Genomic DNA, 19965 nt, shown 5'->3' on the forward strand with positions numbered 1-19965 from the left:
CTTGCACCCAACCTGCACTGGCCCATGCACATGTACACATGTGCACATGTGTCTGTGTATCTGTGTTTGTTTAGTCAAACTTGTTTTTGAACAACTTATATGTTTGATCCATGATAATTGTTAGGGCTCGATATTGCATTTATGTTTGTATTTTCTGTACTCATTTTGTTAGTGACTAATAAGCAGGAAAGACACTCAAAACTTTTTGCATTTACTCAAAACATGTAAGCAGTTGCCTTGATAAAAACTAGGACAAATTTTCAATACACATTATTTTTTTTTAGATTGTGAAACAAGCCCCATAGCTGCTGCAGCTTCTTGTAGTTCTAGGGAGAGTGTTGAAAATTGCACTCTCGTGCGATTTGGCGAGAACCCACAATACTTGAAGGGGCGGTCCATTATGGTAGCTGTTTGTTGTTTTTTGGACTCGGTTCTTGCACCTTGTACAGATGTTCGCTACTGAATGTTGCCTTATTGTTCCCCCTGCAGTGCTGAGGCAGGTGTCCCCCAGCTGCATCATCACCAGCTCCAAACAGGACGAGAAGATGCTTCAGGTGCTCAGGCACAAAGGTCAGGGCAGCTACCTTGTACAGGACATGTTATTGTTTGATGTACAGTCAAACCTTGTTTCAGCAACCACTGAGGAAAAAGTTGCTGAGGACAGGCGGATTCTCAGGACAGGGTGGCGTTAGAAATGGACGGAACTGTTTTAATCTGGCTTGTGGCTACAATATAGAGGTGGTTGCCTGTGCCAGGTGATTGTCCGACCAGGTTTAACTATCTCAATATGATTTACCGTAAGTAACATCACAGACTATGTTTTGGTTTTCTTCATGTAATTAATTTTTTGGCAAACTGTAATTTACTGTAAATGAATGTTAAGTTAAAGAAAAATATAGTCTGTTATTAAATCTTTTAAAAGTGCAATTTTAAGCTTTGTCTGAAGTACATGTATTTTCTCCTGTCTGCAGAGTCTTCAGTTCTGCTGTCCAGTGATGGGGAGGAGGGGGGTGTCCAACTGGAGGTCTTACCAAGCATCGACTTCAGTAAGCTTGGCTTTTGTATCTTTTAAAGTGTTAATATGACACCAACAACACTATTCTAAGATGAAAAATTTCCTGATTACATTCAACTAAACAGTGCATAAGAATTGTGATTACATTTAATTTTTCATGTTTGCTTTTCAAAAGAATGTTTTTAGTGAGCTTTAGAACAGCTGTCGTGTTGACTTTGATGTCAACAGAGAAATTTTGTTTGATCACCTGGGGTCAGGAATCAATTGAGCAAGAACATGAAGTATTATTCTAGCTTGAAAGTTCATCTGTGTTGGTAGGAATCATTCTGAAACAAGACTGAATGTCCAGGTGATTCTATATGAATGTGCTGTGAAACTTCCGAGGTGGAAGTATAATTTGTAACGTTCAATGTTGTTTAAACTGTAAACTCAACCATGCAGGAACACTCGATTGAAGTTTAAGCAGCGTGAACTGAAATGAATTTTACAGCATTCCTCTGTGTACTAGGTTTGGAGGTGTGCAAGAGACGCATCCTGGCTCTGAACCTTCCCAGCATCCCTCAACACTTCACCGAGTCAGAGCGGGTTATTTACTTGTCGTCTTTGGTGGCTTTCGAAAATGTGAACATGGTAAAAAGCCTTCTTTTGATTTGAAAAAAAAAATTACGCTTTGTCACCAGCCTTTTATTTATGGATTGAGGACATTGATATATTGTCATATTCAAGTTCTCCTCCCTGTCCTAAGCTTTCATTATGTCTACTCGCTATGTTTTCACATTATACAAAATGTCCAAGAACCATGGAAATAAACTGGTCTGGCCTAATTCTCCACTCCGTTTCTCTTACCCAAAGTGACCCCCTTTCTTCCTTCCTTAACTTAAGACAGTTGAGTCTAAAGATATCTTTTTTTGCACATATGTGTATATTCTATTACAGTATAAAGCTGTCAGGTACAAGACATATCCACAGGAACTTTGATGCCCAGTTCAGTTTTAACCTTTAGCATACTGAAGTAGCCATTTGGCACCCCATTCTCTATTGGTTACAGAGTTATGCAGCAGGGAGAAGGTTAAAATTTTGCTGGTAAACACTGTTTGTTGTTTTTATTGTCACCTTGATTAGGTGTTACACCAGCTGTATAGTGGGTCTGTATGACTGTATGTCAAGAGCATAACTCTAGAAACCTTTGATGGATCTTCATAATTTTCGGTAGGTGTGTAGTGGTTGTGCAAAGGAAGGTCAAGTTTGAAAATGGTTCACCTGGCGTTTTCCAACAGTACTGCAGCAAACTTGTTGTTAATGTTATTGCCATGTTTGTTGACCCCTTGATCAGGTGCGAGCCACTGGGGCACTCCTGAAGTACCTGGACAAGAACAGAGTCGGCGTGGAGCTGGAGGATGCTGACGTGCGAACACCTGTCTTGGCACTCAAGACGTTCTCCTTGTAAGACATGATTTGATATATGATTAGGTACAGTCACATACAATGTAGTCGCGTTACAGTAACTCCATTGTCATGTTTTAAATCATCCAAGGCCACACCAGCTTGTCTTAATATCATCCACCACCCTGTCTTGACACTCAAGACATTTTCCTTGTAAGACATGATTTTGATTTGAAGATGTCCGAATTGCTTTAATGATTTTATTGTCATTCAGAACTTCTTTGTAACATGCATATGTAAAGCTGGTACTGTAAAATCCTGAAATGTCCATGTAGTAGTGTACATTCCGTGCAGTAGCTTGCAAAGTCCAGTGGTAAGCTGCCCTGTCTTTGGACCAAGAGTTTGAATCCTGGCTGTGTTGCTCACCTGACATGCTCACTACTGGAAATTGTTGTAGTCCTTAGAACGGTACGTTAAGCCATGATAGTCCACTGTTCATTGTGCTTGTCAAAAAGAGCTAGGGGAATTTCCCTGCTGCAATGAACCTGTAAATACAGTGTACATAGCGTCTGTCTTCTCTACCTCTGTTCTGAGCACTAATCCTGTCCGTCTGCTTTTCCAGAGAAAACATCATGATCATAGACGACAGCAGTTATAGGTAATGTCATTCTTGTTGAATCACGCTGATTGGTTAAACCGTAATGTGCTTTTAACTTTTAGTTTTGACCTCTTTTGATGTGACAGTTGACATCAATGTTTGGCCCGGTTTACACACAATTTACATCAAGTCCCTGATGGAGGATAGAGTGGAATGGAGGAAGTTTTCAAGCTTGGTTCGAACGGTAGCTTGACCAAAGTAAGTAAGTAAGTAAGTTACACACAAGTTTTCAAAGTCGAGTCGGAGCTTTGGGCTGCTCAAGTGAAGTTTTTCTACTATGGAAAACACTTCTCGTGTGGCCTAGGGTTCTCCTTGAACAGTCCTGAGTTGACTCCAAGTTGACTTGAAAATGTTTGTGTAACAAAAATTTTCTTGCATTGACTTAAGGCAAAGTTTTCTCAATGTAATTTACATGAAACATGTAGCTGAATAAGCTTAAGGTACAACCCTGCCGTATTTTGCCAGTGCCTTTGCCAGTGACTTAAGGCAAAGTTTTCTCAATACAATGTACATGAAACATGTAGCTGAATAAGCTTAAGGTACAACCCTGCCGTATTTTGCCAGTGCCTTGCAGATTTTTCAGAAGGAATCCCACCCATCAGTGTACAAGTCAGGCAGCGGTGCCAAAGAGGGCCTGAGTTTGTTTGGTGAGGTTTTAGACTGAGCCTGTTGCTCACAAAAATGTTTGTTCCCTGAATTTCATTGGTTGCCTTTGGTTATCTTGGGCTGAAATAAGCACACAATTTATTAGCCTGTGTTTCAAATAGAAAAAAAAACAGCCAGTTTTTCTGAATGTTTAAAAAGATATTTTACAAAAATGTAGGGACATCAAACAATGGTCCCATAGCCAGATTCACCTCAGGGAAAGCAAACAAAAGTGTCAAAACTTGATTCAAAAGTATCACCAAAATGTAGCTTGCTAAGGGTTAAAGAGATTTTTCAGAAAGAGTCCGTCCTTACCTATATATCAACAAGATTTTCACCCTCAAGAATTTCTAGAAATTCAAGTCTAAATTTCTTATTTTTATTGACTTCAAGATTATTTTTCTTCTTATGTTTAAGAAAATGTTAGAAATTTTCTCTCCTCTTTCTTGAATTATCTTACTTTGAGACAAATTTTCTATTAAGAAAAAATTACTTGAGAAAAAATTCTTAGCTCGTGGACAAAATGTGTTTCTTAAACACAGAATGTTTTCTTCTTTTGAGAATTTTTTTCTGTGTATAAGAAGAAACAAGAAAAACTAGAAAAGGCATTTTTGGTAGTGTACTTACACTTTATTATCACAGGGATCATGAACAGAACAAAGTCCATCTTGGGGAGCCGTATGATGGGGTGAGTAGAAAACCTTGAAGTTGAAGTCATATTACTTTGTTTGGTACACTTAAATGCATCCCTCAATATAGAATACAACATGGTGTATTCCATATCGTACCCATGGGAGGGCTGGGACGAAGGGTAATGTGGAATGCACGGCGTTGTATTTTATTTTGTCATACCCACCCGATGAAACACACATTTCAATGCGAAAAACTAGCGAAATGCACCAGAAGTTGAGAAAGTTTTGTGTCCTCAAACAAAAAGATTGTAGCAACATCGATTCCAACCTCTGAATCCGGTTGTCAAATTTTCTTGGGAGCTATGATAGGTTTGTATACCAGGCTATAATCGAATTGCCTCTCCCACAGCTTGTGGTTCCAGCGCCCCTTGCAGGACCTGCGTGAACTGCAGGCGAGGCATGATGCAGTAGAGTTCTTCTCCAGTCCATCCCACATGGAGGTGACCTCGTCCCTACAGGACTCGCTCAAGCACATGAAGAATGTCAACGTGAGTACATCTTAGATACTAAGAATCTTATATGAAAATAAATGTTTCCACTGCACCAGTTATCTTTACCCTATAAAGCATAGACATAATAGCTCACCCACCATCGAGTAACATTTGCTGGGCATTGCTGTTGAGCCAAGAAGAAAGTAGTTTCATCCACCCTCCTTATATATTATGGAAACCAAGAGGCTGAGTGCTCTGTAGAAGTTTGACTTTAACTGGCACTGTTAGTTAGAGACACTGGAATTGAATATGATTCAACACTTAGAAAAATGATGCTGGACAGGGCAATGTGGAGTTAAATAATTATGTACTTCTTGTTTGGTCGATAGATAATTAAATTAATTATCTAATATGTTTTGCTGTTGTTTATTTTCCCCTCCAGCGAGTTTTGGCCAGAATGAGATCAGGACAGGCTTCAGTGGGAGATTGGCAGGCCCTGTACAAGGTTAGTTCTGTGCTAGTTTTGTTAATTTTTTTTCTATGTAATACTATGTTAGTCTTGCATTTTGTGTATGCCCTCATAGGTATTTTAAGTTGCAGACGTCTCAATGTGCTTTGTGAAAGTTTGTATTGAATTTTGAATATTGTTCAGGTACAGGTTTAGCTGGGCATGAATTTGCAGTAAACTTTTCAATATTGTGTACTGCAGACTGCCTACAATGGGATCTACATAGGAGACGTGTGCAGGGCCCAGCCACAGCATATTCACATCTTCAACAGGGTATGTTGTTGTTCCTACTTTATATACATGTACTCACCTTCATATACAAATGTAGCTTGAAAGGCTTCTAATATTGTTTGCTCTAAGACTGCACAGAATTTCCAGCCGTATTTAATGTCTATGTACATGTACATGTAAGTTGTCTGGGCATAATGTAGTTTTCAAGTGGTTAAGAATTAATAATCAGAAAGCAAAATATTGATTATCTCCATGAAAAATTAAGATATTGTTTTGGGTGTGTCTGTGTGTCTCTCTGTATGTTTGTTTTGACCTAGACGTGCTATGGTCTTGATCTTTTGGTGGCAAATAGCTTGTGATGTAAGGAAGAAGTGGTGTAGTGTTGAACCCTCTAGCAGCTTGCTCCGGAACTGCAAGAGCGTTTTTTTAATGATCAGTGTGATCCATTACAGATTTCCCAGAGGTTCTCTGATGATCTTCATCGTATTGCAACACTCATCCATAAGATAGTAAGTAACACTTTGAGTCGTATCCAAATGCAAGCAGAAGGCCATTGTGGTTATATATGAGAGACTCCTAGCAGTTACGGTAGGTACTGCAAATTTCTTCCAAAACGTCACATAACAAGTTTCATACAGATACATTGTAAATGTACCTGTACTTTTTTTCTGAAACAAGTTTTAACTGTAATTTCCAAAGCAGAGATTGGACTTACCCAAATTTTCTACTGTACAACACCAGTCTTTGTCAAGGAATGAGCAATCCACCGCTGACGTCATGTTATGCAGATAAGACACGTGACTCGGTGAGCAGTGGATCATAAGTTGCAGGAAGTCTAATTTCTACCAACACAGATGAACTTTCAAGCTGTACCTTTTTTGTTTTTTCCAGGTTGATTTTGAGGAGAGCACAGTTCACAACAGACTTGTGGTGAAGCCACACGTAGATCCAGAGCTGGATGAAAGTAAGAGAACAATGTTGAATACAGTTACACTGTAAAACAATGGTATTTCAGCGGTATGGTATTATGTGTGAGTGCTTGAGTGTGTGTGTGTGTGTGTGCCCTGCAGTTTCTGCATACATCACAACTTAAGCATGAGGTAGTGAAGTCTGCTATCTCTGATTGTCTTGTAAAGCGGTAGTTCCAACGACATCTAGACATTGAGGCAAAAAGTAATTATCGAGGCTAATTTTATTCCTTCTTTTTTTTCGTGATTCCGTGTCCATCATGCCACTTTAATCAATGTTGCCGAACGTTATACAATGTGTAACTTAAATCAAGTTTCTAAGAGAACATTCAGATTTGAAAACTTTCAAGATGGTGTCTGGATCTAGGTAAATATGGATTCGAAGCTGACATTCAAAACTTATATTTTGCAATGGATAATTTAGCAACTAGCATCAGTTCATTCTTAATTTTGATCTTCTTGCGTCTTGACTTTCTCTCAGAGAAGCGGACGTACAACGGCCTGCCCGACTTCATGACCAGAGTGGCCCGAGAGGAGCTGGGCAAACTGGACGACAGCATCACGGAGTGTAACGTTATCTACCTACCACAGGTCAGCTTTCAAAATTCAAGATGGCGCTATAGCTCAAACTGGTAGCAACCTCACAGTTGAGCTCCTGGTTCCTATTAGTTGGTAACTGGGAGTACCCTGTTTAGTGCTGGGTCAGGACATCTCGATTGGGGCTGCACACGTATTTTGGAAGGAGCGTCAAAAGGGGTCTCAATTTGTTAGAGGAGATGCCTTGAGCATGTTAAAGGGGAAGGGCTAGCAACCCCTCCCTGTAAAATATATATCCTGCTTCTGAAACAACAAGGAAATTGCTGCCCTATGTGACTCTAGATGAAACAAATGAATGAAGGAAGGAAGGAACGAACAAACTTTATTGCTGGATCGCTCGTGGAATTTGTGGAGAGCACTGTCAGTGATCTGTTAATTTCCCTTCAGCTGGGTTACCTGCTGGCCATCCCGTGTACATCACAGATCAAGGAGGAGGAGAACTTTCACATGCCTGGTCTGGAATTTGTGGTGAGGACATACATGTACAGACTTTAGAATACCAGAAATTCAGAAATCTAAAGCTGTCACGTGCTACATGTATATCTAGCTCATATGATACATGTGTGAAATTTAAAGAAATTTGAAGCAGCGAACTCTAATATCATTGAATTTTAGTTGTGTTCTATAATAAGATTTTTGAAGACTTTTTATAGTTTAATACCCAATATTTATTGCAGTTCCTGTCTAATGGCATGGTCCACTACAAAAGTGCCAGTACAAGAGGTATGTGGATTAGGCATATGGATCATAGTTACTCTCCAATGTTTAAAATAATTGTCTCTCAACAATTCTTTTTCTTACAAAGCCATCAGGCCACAGTCAAGATTGTTAGTAAGTCATTTGATTAGTATATTTACAATATAATTAACTAGCAAAGATAGACCTTTTTTCTCTAATTTCGAAAAAGAAAAAATAGTGAAGATTTGATTTAATTTTTTAATTATAAAACCTTTCAGAATTGGATGCTCTTCTTGGAGACACACAGTGTGAGATTACAGGTAATTTCAATGTCATACAACACAATAAATCTACATGATTGTACAAACTGTACGGTATTTAAGTTTCAGTTACTATTAAAAGATGTGTTGTTTCAGTTTTAGAATTTGAATGGACACTGAGTTTGACTGTTGGATAGTATCTTAAAATACACTTCAAGATTCTGTTATATCTTTGTTTCTCTTTTAACCAATTCATATTAACTTTGGAATCTATTATATATATATAGTAATAAAAATATTCTTATACATGTGCTTTTTTTCTGTAGAAAATACATTGTACGGGACCAGCACCTGGCCTGAGCACATTATGGGATACATGATCAAAGTGGGTAGCCTCAAACTTCACTGACATATCAATGACACTGTTGTTCCTCAGACCATGAGACCAGCATCATGCACAAACTACAGAACACCATCCTGGACCATGCTGCTGTACTGTTGGACGTTATGGAGTGTGTGGCAGAGATGGACTGGTTAGTGTTCTTCAAATACAGTCAAACAGTCAAACTTGTTGTCTGAGCAACAATTCAAGACTGTGGAAAATGGTTGCTAAGGTGGTTGCTCATTGCTTAGGACAGAGCAGGTTTGAACTTTAAACTATTTAAAAATGGACGAGGCTATTTAAAAGTGGTACAGCCTATGCCAATTAGTTTCCTACGCCATGCGGTTGCCTGACCAAGTTTGACTGTATTAGAACTTCTTTCACCTAGTTACTACTCCAGGTGACTGTGGTATATTGTAATCATGTTAGGTTTTCGCTGTCCCAAGAATATCTCTATATAGCTTAAATTTTTTTCTGTCCTACTCCCTGTCCTGTCCCATTCACAATTAAATAAGACTACCTTTCTTATTCCCCAGCTTGATTGCATTTGCATCCGTTGCCAAGGACAACAATTATGTGCGTCCAGAGTTAACCAAGGAGAGTGGCATCAGGATTGTTGGAGGCAGGTATGTTTGAAATTTCGTATCATTATAGTAACTTTATTCGAAAGAGTACAGTAGGTGTGCTTGGCTTAACACGTGAGCTGTCGCGAAGCCGCATTGCACTACTATCTAACAAAAAAGCTCCATTCTTCGTCCTTAGTCTGAGGTTCGACTGCTTTAGTTTTACCTACCTTTACATTAGTGTGACAGTCTTGTATCAACCACTGGTTTCTGCATCTGCAGTTGTAGAAACGTCTTGTAGCTGCATTTAATATATCTTTATCTTCCTCCTCTTTGCCTTGCATCTCGCGAGCTCCCTTAGCTCCTGGAGTTTCTTTTCTCACCTTGTATACCTGCAGTCTTTTTTCATGTTACACTGACCCATATTTTCAGGCACCCCCTGCAGGAGATGTGTGTTAGCCCGTTTGTTCCCAACAGCACCGCCCTGGGAGGGAGCGGCCACCGGCTCAGCGTCCTGACGGGCCCCAACGCCAGCGGCAAGAGCGTCTACCTCAAACAAGTTGGCCTGGTCGTGTTCCTGGCTCAGGTGGGCATGACTAAAACTTGAACATTTACAGGAACTATGCAAAATCATTATTTCTCTATAGAGAGAGAGCCTCAGAGGTCGTGGTAGACCAAAGAAATCCTGGATTGAGTGTGTTAAGAAGGACATTACAGAGTGCAGCCTCACCAACGTGGACCCGCTGGATAGAGCCGCTTGGAGGCGCTGTGTGAAGACAGCAGTATAATCTAATACTGGATAATGCTAATAGAAAACATGTTTAAGTACATAGACAGCTTGTTTATTGTGAAGTGAGATTACTATATAACTCAGAACAAGCACACATTTTAACTAGAAATTTGTTGAAATATAGGCTCTGGCACAGTTGTCTGAGATGCTAGCCCACTAGAGGCTGAATTCTTGGCCTGGTAGTTTAGGCTGAGCCAGGCCCTGGAGGAATCATGGAAAATTGCAGCTTACACACCTCTTTCCTGTGATTTGGTGGCCCACCAGGGCAAAATTGTACCAGTGGTCTCTGTTCTTTTAGCCAATTTGGACCATATGGGCCAACAGGCCAGCCTGATTGTCCCAAATTGGCAAGAGTGTTTAACTGAAACAGGTGGGTCTGTTCGTGTTCCTTGCTCAGTTGGGAAGTTTTGTGCCGGCGGAGTCTGCCACCATTGGCGTCGTGGACAGGATCTTCACCCGGATCCACACCAGGGAGTCGGTGTCCGTGGGGCTGTCCACCTTCATGATAGACCTCAACCAGGTTAGCCTGCTCATTCATTTACTCTCACTCACTCACTCACTCACTCACTCACTCACTCACTCACTCACTCACTCACTCACTTACTCACTCACTCACTCTAGTAAGTGAAGTCTATTATATTATTTGATATCAGTTTGTCAAACATTTCATCAAGCAATGATAAAATGTAGTAACATCTTATGCTGTTTTCATTTTCAAATACCACTGTCTTTAAAGTCAAGTTGAACATGAATGGAGATACATGAAACTCAATTTTGTTGATGCTGACATACATGAAACGTTGTCCATTGCAGGTGTCTGTTGCTCTGCGCTGCACTACAGCCCAGTCTTTGGTGCTTTTTGATGAGTTCGGCAAGGGCACTGCAACTGTAAGTTGATCAAACTGACTTACACTAACTTTTTAACTGAGATCACTGTTACTGTAACTGGCTCTATTGTAACTGCCAAAGATGTCCTTCTGACTTACAGAGAATTAAAAAATCTTGGTGTAGGTAATGGTAAATGTGTTTAATATAATAGGTTTGGTAATATAATGTGTTTGTAATTAGTATGACTACAGGAAGACTAGTGTTACATACAGTCAAACCTGTCCATAGCGGTCACGCAAGGGACCGACAAAAAGTGACCACTATGCCCAGGTGGTCGCTATGCAAAAGTAACCGCCAAGACAGGTTTGACTGTATATACTCAATATTGGACATCTGTCCAATAAACAAGTAAAAATGGATTGAATGTACAATGTACCTCTCTGATCTTGTAGGTAGATGGCATATCACTGATGACAGCAAGTCTGGGTCATCTGCTGTCCCGCGGTGCAGCCTGTCCCCTCACGATTGTCTCCACGCACTTCCACGGACTAGTCAAACAGAACCTGCTACCCCCTTCACACCATCTCACATATCAGGTTAGTCAAACAGAACCTGCTACCCCCTTCACACTATCTCACATATCAGGTTAGTCAAACAGAGCCTGCTGCCCCCTTCACACTATCTCACATATCAGGTTAGCAGACTATAGAACCTCACCCTTTTTTTGTTTTTATATTATTATTATAGAGAAGAACATATTTCCAAAAGTATGATTATGAAGGTTTGAGACATCCAAGTTAACATTATTTCAAGACAATTCAATCTCTACAACTAAAATTCGGAGGTTACCTCTGGACGTTCCAAGTGACATCCATCGCTCTTCTTCAGCGTCAGAATGAACTGGCAGAAGAGGTCAATATTAGTTCATCTAGGTAGAAAAACGCTGATCAGTTCCAAAAGTGTTGTCTTTTTCTATACTTTTATTTACTAATAGGCCATCCTATCTAGAGACACCTCAATTCACATGGAAGACCTAAGAGGGCCATGGCAGATGGACTGGTGTGGTCGGAAGTTGTGCATGGACATCCACTATAAGCAGTTAACCTGTTATGGCTCCTATCAACATTGTTTTCATTGATATATTATTTTAAAATCTTGTCCACTTGTGATTAGCATGTTTTTTTTAATCCAGGAAACATCAAATTAAAAAAAATTGGTATCATGACTTTTGGAACCTGACTGTTCCAGATGATGGAGACGATCCAGGACGGGGAGCAGCTGGTGTTCCTGTACCAGCTGGTAGAGGGCGTTGCTGAGAGCAGCTACGCCTGCACCATCGCCGCTCAGGTTGGCCTGCCCAGTGAACTCATATCCAGGGGAGCAGAGGTGCGCAATTGACTGATCCAGAAGGACATTTTTATGCCAGGGCTCAAAATAGTGGGTGTATGTGCACCCGTGTGCACCCAAAATTGGAGCTGTGCACCTAATTTTTTACTGTGGGTGCACCAGTGCACCTAGATATTTTTGTAGGCTGTAGGATAAGGGTATTATTGTACACTAGTATATAGAATATTCTACCAGAAAAGTAATATAACCTTTTGTTGTACTATATTTAATGTATCACTTGTTTGAAATTATAAGGTTAATCAAAGAGCGTTAAACATTGTAATTATGTTTTGCTGACATACTACTTTATTCTATGTGGTGCACCCAAAATTCTTACTGTGCAACAAATTTTTTGGCTTGGGTGCACCAGTGCACCTATTTCCAAGAATGAATTTCGAGCCCTGTATGCAATATACAGTCTGCATCCATAGAGACTGTACTCACATGTATGGTGATTGCAATACATGTAGCTGTATGTACATGTACACAATGTAGGTGTATGTAGTCTGCAACATGGAATGCAGTTTGCATATACCGGTAGGTGTATGCAGTCTGCACACAGTGAATGCAATATGCATATACATTAGGTGAATGCAGTCTGTTAGGTACGTTGTATTTGCATATAGCATTTACCTGTATCAGATGGAAAACACACAGACGTCACCAAATGCACAAACCTGCATTTCCCCCTGTGATATGCTGGGATGATTTGAAAGCTTTGGATGATATCTGTTAAACTTTGACTGTCCTTAATGTCCTATATGTAGGTATCAGAGTTGATCAGAACGAACCAACCTGTGCATCGTGTAGACACGGCCAGTACAGAGACTCAGTACCAGAGGTGGGTCCATTGTTCTTTCTCAGGCATTCAAGTTTTACATCAGATGATATTCATACATTGACACTTTCATTCGTTCATTCAAACCTTAAAGTTTCTAGTGCCTAGTGGCGCAAAGGGCAGCAAATTTCTCTGCTGTTTTAGTAGTAGGCTATATCTTTACAGGTTCCTAGCCCTTCTCCATTAACATGCTTTAGGCGACGCCTTAAAACATGAGACCCCCATTTTATGTCCCTTCTGAAAGACGGGTGCAGATCCAACCGAAATGTCCCCAAGCCAGAATTGAACCAGGGTTACAAAGTTGAACCAGGAGCTCAACTGTGATGCTACTACCAGTTTGAGCTACAGGGACACCCCTACCATACATACACAATAAGGAATATCGGTATTGTTTTTTGAGGGTAGGGAAATGATAATCTGAATATTAGGTATACTTGTCCTACGTTTCTCCTTAGGTGCTCAGAGGTTGTTGAGGAGTTCTTGACCTTGGACTTGGAGAAGAGGGATCTTGTAGACTTCCTCAAGAAATTTGTCAGTCCGAAAAGCCAAGGAATGAGCTGAGCCACAACACCTGTATGTTGCACTGTTGTTATTTTGTTTTGTTGCTCTTGGAGTTGACATGAATAAAATGCACTAGCTTAAAAAGCAACCTGATCACATCCAGTGACAGTCAAAGTAAAAAAAAGGTAAAGCAGCCATCTTAGAAACCAAGGAATGAGCTGAGTCACAACACCTGTATGTTGCACTGTTGCAATTTCGTTTTGTTGCTCTGTAAGTTGACATGAACAAAATAAATGTACTAACTCAAAGCAGCCTCGGCAGTCATGTCATGATAATTCACTATGGGAAATCTCAGTGTTCCTAGCAACTGTTAGTAACCAAGTGTTAGCATTGGATAGCAAGCAAAACGATTGAGCCAGTGGTTACTACGGAGGATGGTACCCAGGCCAAGCATTGGTGACTGTTTGAATGTAAATATTTAATGTTCTGTGAAAGAGACTATTGGTAAGCTGGTTAGAACAGCCGTCACATACAGGGCACAGTTTGCGTAGAAATGTCATTCAACTGAACTCAATTTTCCTCTTTATTTTACTTTAAGTGGTAAAGACTATAACATACAATTGGCTACAAGCATCGTCCGTCTTTTTTTAACACTGATGTCAGAAAAACACTGTCAAGATACAAACATTTGTAATGCACCAAATGCGGTGCACGGTTGTGTTACCAAACCTTATAAGCTATACATGGTATGAAAAACATCAATTTAAAGCACAAGTCTGTTTATCCTAAATTCCTAATGCAACCGATATAGTCCTAAACATTTTGTATTATATAGGCTTTATACCTATGGTTATAATCCTATATGATAGCTCTAATATACAAATTCTAGTTTCAAGTTAATATCCATGAAATGTACACTTCTTTTGAAAATAAAACTCTATTTCAAAATCTCTATACAAACATTTCTACTTAACTGGTCTTTAAACATTATCAATTAAGGTATTTTTTGCTGTAGTGTAATACAATCTTCTAAGCATTTCTTCTTAGAGCAAAAAAAATGCTTTCTAGACTACACTATTGCAGACTGTGATCAAGGACATTATAAAGGATGTCCTTTCTGGGATCAAGCCTCTAGCAAGCTTGAAGTGAAGTCAATGACATGTTGATTGTTGAATATTCAGTATGCTAAACATTTCATCAAGCAATAATAAAAGAAAGCTATAATAGTATTCGTAATATGGCTTTTTTCCACCACACAAAAAATCCCCTGTCCAAATGACATTTCTTTTCTGTAGTATCATTATGATAGAATTATTCCATTTTCAAAGCATAATTATCTATACTGAAGAATAAGAACTTTTTAATGATTATATATAATTCTGTTATATTATTTGCTGTGAGTTTTCTCGAACTTGCTGTATCATATTTATTACCTTGTACCATGATAGACTTTTGGTACAATTCAATTTCAAAAGCTACTGATTATATATAACGTTACCAATATTATCATTTTGCTGGTATCTCAAAGTCATGTCTTAAAGACACTAAATGAGAAGAAAAGAAGCTACAAGACCTGAGACTAGGACAGTGCGCTGTCTTACTTTCAAATGACGAGTGGTCATGCTTCAAATTACTATGTCCTACAAAGTCCCTCCCATCGCAGAAACCGGAAAAACATCTCACTTCATACCTCTGACATAAAAGTTAGATATTTTTCTTTCAGATTTAAGTTTCGTCACTATCTTTGGTTTATATTCAAACTTTTGTAGCAGTACTGCAGTTACAAACAAATGTACATACATGTAGGTGTCATTCATGTTCTTAAACTTTCAGTTGGTTGTGGTTCGTCCTTGTCAAATAGTCGAGTGGGGAGTTTTACCACCTCTCTCACACCAGATGCAATACCCCACAAGGCTGTCAGGGGGAGCTGCAGGAGCCAAGTCAAGCCACCTGCGTTGTTCTGGTCGGGGGGCGGTCGGGGACGTTTGGCCTTTTTAGCTTCTGCAAAACAAGACAAAACTTCCTTAACACATGTGGAAAGTTGTCCTAATTTGTGTGAAAAAAACATCATTGAAGAGGTTAGTACATTTTAAGTGGTGTGGCTAAAAGAACTAGAAGGAAACATTACTAACTGCATGTAAGTGTGTTACTTCAAAATCTATTTCCAAGTCAAAGGCATACACAATTTCAAAATGGATGCTGAGCGAATTAAGATTGTGTAAAGATACAATGTACTAGCTACTTGTGAGCATTCTGACACATTTACACATTCAATTAGTTTACCATTTGACTTAGTCTTTTTAATATAGTCTTTTAGTCATTTTGAAATGAAAATACAAATGTAGTTGCATACTGGAGATAAATAAAGTAACAGGACATTATAAATAAAACAACACAAAACTGATGTTCAACTTGGTAACCAGAAAGTCTCTTTTAAGAAAGCTTGAATGTATAAGTCTTACCCATCAAGGCATCGAGTTCCTTGCTGTATTCGTTTTTCCCAAGGAACAAGGAGACCAGTTCACGTAGCTTCTCAGCATCTGGCATCTCAAACATAAACTCTCCACCATCCTCCGTTTGGACCATCACATAAACCCCTCCTCTGTAAGGTGCAAGTAAACATGGTGACCCGTCATGTTGACATTAACTGACATATGGTTCAGAGGGTTCTCACTGTGATTTTTTCACAGCATAGGGGTCTGACTGAGGTACAGAAGGCCAACTTTGCGCGGCGCTTTAGAGGTTTACCGAAGACATGACCACAGTAGGGTGTCCAGCATCCTCCCCCCAGATAGTTTTGAAATTCAGAACCCCCTGAGACACTATTTCTTGCATTTTTGGGGACAAACTTTATGACTTTAATTCTAATGATAAAGCCAAATATCATTCCGGCGGAGTTATTTTTTTATACGAATGTTGTAAAATATAAGAGGATGCACCTTTCGCAGACGGCCTTGTTGATATGACGGAATTCCAGCTCCAGTAGCAGCTGCTACTTCCCGTTCTCATTACATTATGATTCAATTTTGGTAGACATTCATAAAAGGCTTCATACTTGATAATCATGCCCCGAAATTTGAGTTGTGCACTAAAGAACTTTTTTATCACCCTTGTACCAGGACTGTCTCCAGATTTGATTTTGTTCTGTCTCACTCAATGTTTAGGAACCCATGTTGTTAGTTTCCGTTGTTTAATCTGTTATTTCAAGCTTACAAAGGACATTTTCTTAAATTTCATGACAATGGGACGGGTCCAGGAGACAGCCCTGCCTTGTTCTGTACGTGAAAACACGCACCTTTCGCAGACGGCCTTGTTGATGTGGCGGAACTCGAGCTCCAGTAGCAGCTGCTGCTTCCCGTTCTCGGCGCGCGCCTCCTTCAGCAGGAACAGGCCGCGCCAGTTCACCGCCACAATCAGGTTGTGCAGCTTCACGTCCTCACCGTCAGGCCCCGGCCCGCAGAACTTCTCTGGAGAACAAGAAGAGACATTTAAGGAAATACTGAAAATGCAGAAATGTTTGCGGCGGTTTTATGTTCACGGTTTTCGCGGTAAGCACTTCGCTGCAAACTTAAAACCACCGCAAAATATTTTTGCCCACCTACTCTCTTGTCTACTATTGTCTCAAATGCGAACTTAAAACTACTGCAAACACTTCATTTTCTCCCTACCGGAAAATTAAAACAACGCTTACTTAAATGCATTTACAGTAGTACCCCTGGGATGACAATGAAGTACTGTAGATCTTGAATTGTTCGCGGCAGCTGTATTTTTGCATCGCTTTTACAGTGTACACCGTGAAATTTTGACACCTTGAAAATGTGTTTCGTGCTACAGCATAATTTCAACGGCAAACTTAAAACACACTGTTGAACTTCTTTTCCACTCCTAGAGTGTTTAGTACTGCAAATATCAAATCTCAGCAAAAATGAATGATTTTCCTAGATTTACAGTATACATTGTACCATTGCCTGCTATTTCTGACCTTTGCCCAGTGCCTTATACTGTACTCATTCAAGCATCCATTTGGAAAATGCAAAATTCACCACAGGATTTGGTATACGTCTTGCTAGTACTAGTACTAGTATAGAAAAGAAACCTTGATGATAAGGTAGACCTTGGCTTACCTGCAACAAAGAACCTGGAGAAGAGAAACGGCCATTCCACCATCGCCTGACGCACAACCTCCGCCTTTGCCTTGTCGACTGTCATCTCAGGGTCTTCTCCTAGGAACTGTAACAATAATCATAATATCATGATTACGTATCAAGAGTCGACCATACGTGTTTGCACATGGAAGTGTACTATGCAACCAAATAAACTCTATGACTACAAACAGCCCCAAAGCATCTCTGAATGCCTATAGTAATCAAAAATCAACTTGCCTCTGATTTTTAGTCTAGTCTTATTAGTAGTGACATATAGATATACTGTATTTATACATGTATATGATTGTGTGATGTTTATATAAAATTGATTTTGCATATTTCAGTTGATCTCAACACTCAATGTTGAGCTATATGAAGGGTAAGGGGATTTATTCAGTCAGATGTGGAAAAGTTGGGTGTAACAGGGCCGTTCAGTGTAATATAACCAGCTGCCGCTGCCACGCCGCATGCCTGCCAAGCTGGTGTGTTACTAATCTCCAAGCAGATCCACACCGGGCGCGAAAATCGTATATGCTAGCCAGAGAAGGTCCAGTCAGCCAGAGAGGGTTCATCATCTCTGGCTGACTGGACCTTCTCTGGCTAGCATATACGATTTTCGCGCCCGGTGTGGATCTGCTTGGAGATTAGTGTGTTACGCCGAAGGGTGGTTATACCGGCTATGCAGATACAGATACAAAATTCCCTGGTCAACCCTCTAGAGCTGAAATGCCATCCAATAGGTAGTACAATTTAACAAAAAGTTATACAAAGTCACAAGCTGCATTACTGAGGCAAAAGGATAGGGGGAGCTGTGCCCTGGCCAGCCCTCTAGTGCTGAAATGCCCTCCAATAGGTATTACATAGTTACATGTATATAAAGTGACAAGCGCACTTCTGAGGCATTTGATAACAATGTTGAACTTTTTTCAACTTCTGGTGCATTGAAATGTGTGTTCTCTCAGGTGGGTATGAAATAGATAAAATACAACACGGTGAATTCCGCATCACCCTCGGTCCCAGCCCTCCTGCGGGTTGGATCACCCTACGGTGATACGGAATACCCCGTGTTGTATTCTATATGACCACACTGGGCCCACCTATCAACATCTACACAAGTCATGTATCTGTATCTGTATATATTTAGCCGGTATAACCGCCATTAGGCCTAACACACCAGCTTTGCAGGCACGCGGTGCGGCAGCAGCTGGTTATATTACACCGAACGGTCTGTTACACCTAGTCTTTGCATATCTGACTGCAACCGTTCTTTAAAGCTATTCAGTGAGGATGCAGTACTTGATGACAATGAGTTCCTACCTTCTGGAATGTATCGAATATGAGCTGTGCCCAGTAGTCCTCCTTACTGGACTTGAACTTGTCTTCGGGCAGGTAGAAGTGCAGCGTATTCTTGATACTCTCCATGGACGCAGGCTTGCCTCGGTCGATGTAGTAAGACTTGGACACAAAGTCTGCATAGTCTTCATCCTGTAAGGTTTTCAAAGTATACACTCAGTGTTATCATTTGTGGTTCTGGGATAATGACTGTGCTGAGACGGGATTCGACCGGTTTCGACTTTACTGTCTTTATCAAGAATGACAGAGGTCGGGCCACTCCTCCTTTTATACCTTTTCTGTGCCTCCCTAGTGCAGGGCGCTCTAACCTGAGCTTAAGATATTGACCAATCAGCGTTAGACTCAGTGTTAGAAATCTTAACTTAAATCATTGAATAAACCAGTTCTTAAAGCCCCGTTATGTACTGTTCTGTCCGTCTATGTCACCCTTGCCGAGTCGCTTCTACAATTGTATGTGTGAGACTGTCGGCTATCTTGGTTCCCGACTGGCTGGCTGTAAAAGCTAGTTGTACATATGTAGCACCAATATTGTTTCGACTGGGAACTTAAAACCACCCCAAACACTTCATTTTCTCCCTACCGCAAAATAAAATTGCAGCGAACTTTCAGTTGGTATATTTGTATATTTTAACTTTTTTTAGGCAAATACTGTATTCAAAATTGCCAATCATTTCTCTATAGCTATTAATAGGTGCCAGTCATGGTATACTGCAGGAAAGCGATAAAGGAGACTCGGAACTGAGCTAGAATAGGATAGGCTAGTCCTGATACGTGTATTTGTTAACAATCCGAGATCAATTTTTGCATTGTTGGTTCGGTGACTTACCGTTTCACACTTGTACTCCTCAAAGCGAATCCCTCCAACCACCTGTTGGAAGACTAGATCTGCCGCAAACTTGTCGTCACTCGGGTCCTGAGGGAGCACAACAGGGAAAGGGTGAGGAAAAGCATAACCACAACATACACAGTTGAAGGCAGTTACTATTAAATATACAGTCAAATGTCTAGAAGGTAATGTGTGAAGTCCAGTCGTTAGTGACTATGGACCAAGAAGTTGGGAGTTCAAATCCCCGCTGTTGTTGCTAACCTGACAAGCATGCTACTAGAAAGGGT

The 19965-nt window shown here is 40.2% G+C and overlaps 2 protein-coding genes across 5 annotated transcripts in view; one reads left to right on the forward strand and one right to left on the reverse strand.

Moving 5' to 3' along the window:
- Window positions 1-14316, forward strand: part of LOC136445121 (mutS protein homolog 5-like) — a 26649-nt gene extending 12333 nt beyond the window's left edge. Inside the window, exons 4-28 of the mRNA XM_066442983.1 lie at window positions 490-570; window positions 972-1046; window positions 1524-1645; window positions 2349-2458; window positions 3021-3056; window positions 3621-3703; window positions 4344-4389; window positions 4743-4881; window positions 5267-5329; window positions 5534-5605; window positions 6016-6072; window positions 6455-6527; window positions 7013-7122; window positions 7516-7596; window positions 7806-7851; window positions 8085-8126; window positions 8503-8599; window positions 8985-9074; window positions 9444-9597; window positions 10199-10321; window positions 10615-10689; window positions 11082-11225; window positions 11878-12015; window positions 12783-12856; window positions 13309-14316. Of these exons, the coding sequence (XP_066299080.1) occupies window positions 490-570; window positions 972-1046; window positions 1524-1645; window positions 2349-2458; window positions 3021-3056; window positions 3621-3703; window positions 4344-4389; window positions 4743-4881; window positions 5267-5329; window positions 5534-5605; window positions 6016-6072; window positions 6455-6527; window positions 7013-7122; window positions 7516-7596; window positions 7806-7851; window positions 8085-8126; window positions 8503-8599; window positions 8985-9074; window positions 9444-9597; window positions 10199-10321; window positions 10615-10689; window positions 11082-11225; window positions 11878-12015; window positions 12783-12856; window positions 13309-13414 (2237 nt within the window). The 3' untranslated portion in view covers window positions 13415-14316. The remainder of the gene's footprint in view (window positions 1-489; window positions 571-971; window positions 1047-1523; window positions 1646-2348; window positions 2459-3020; window positions 3057-3620; window positions 3704-4343; window positions 4390-4742; window positions 4882-5266; window positions 5330-5533; window positions 5606-6015; window positions 6073-6454; window positions 6528-7012; window positions 7123-7515; window positions 7597-7805; window positions 7852-8084; window positions 8127-8502; window positions 8600-8984; window positions 9075-9443; window positions 9598-10198; window positions 10322-10614; window positions 10690-11081; window positions 11226-11877; window positions 12016-12782; window positions 12857-13308) is intronic.
- The window catches only part of LOC136445116 (myosin-VIIa-like), a 14967-nt gene continuing 9022 nt past the window's right edge, over window positions 14021-19965 (reverse strand). For all 4 annotated transcript variants that reach the window (XM_066442979.1, XM_066442980.1, XM_066442977.1 and 1 more), the window contains 6 exons: window positions 19679-19765; window positions 18817-18984; window positions 17479-17584; window positions 16650-16821; window positions 15817-15956; window positions 14021-15355 (listed from right to left, as the gene is read on the reverse strand). In XM_066442979.1, the coding sequence (XP_066299076.1) occupies window positions 15168-15355; window positions 15817-15956; window positions 16650-16821; window positions 17479-17584; window positions 18817-18984; window positions 19679-19765 (861 nt within the window). In that variant the 3' untranslated portion in view covers window positions 14021-15167. The remainder of the gene's footprint in view (window positions 15356-15816; window positions 15957-16649; window positions 16822-17478; window positions 17585-18816; window positions 18985-19678; window positions 19766-19965) is intronic.

This window comes from Branchiostoma lanceolatum, chromosome 11 (genome assembly GCF_035083965.1).
Source record: "Branchiostoma lanceolatum isolate klBraLanc5 chromosome 11, klBraLanc5.hap2, whole genome shotgun sequence".
NCBI classification, from domain to species: Eukaryota; Metazoa; Chordata; class Leptocardii; order Amphioxiformes; family Branchiostomatidae; genus Branchiostoma; species Branchiostoma lanceolatum.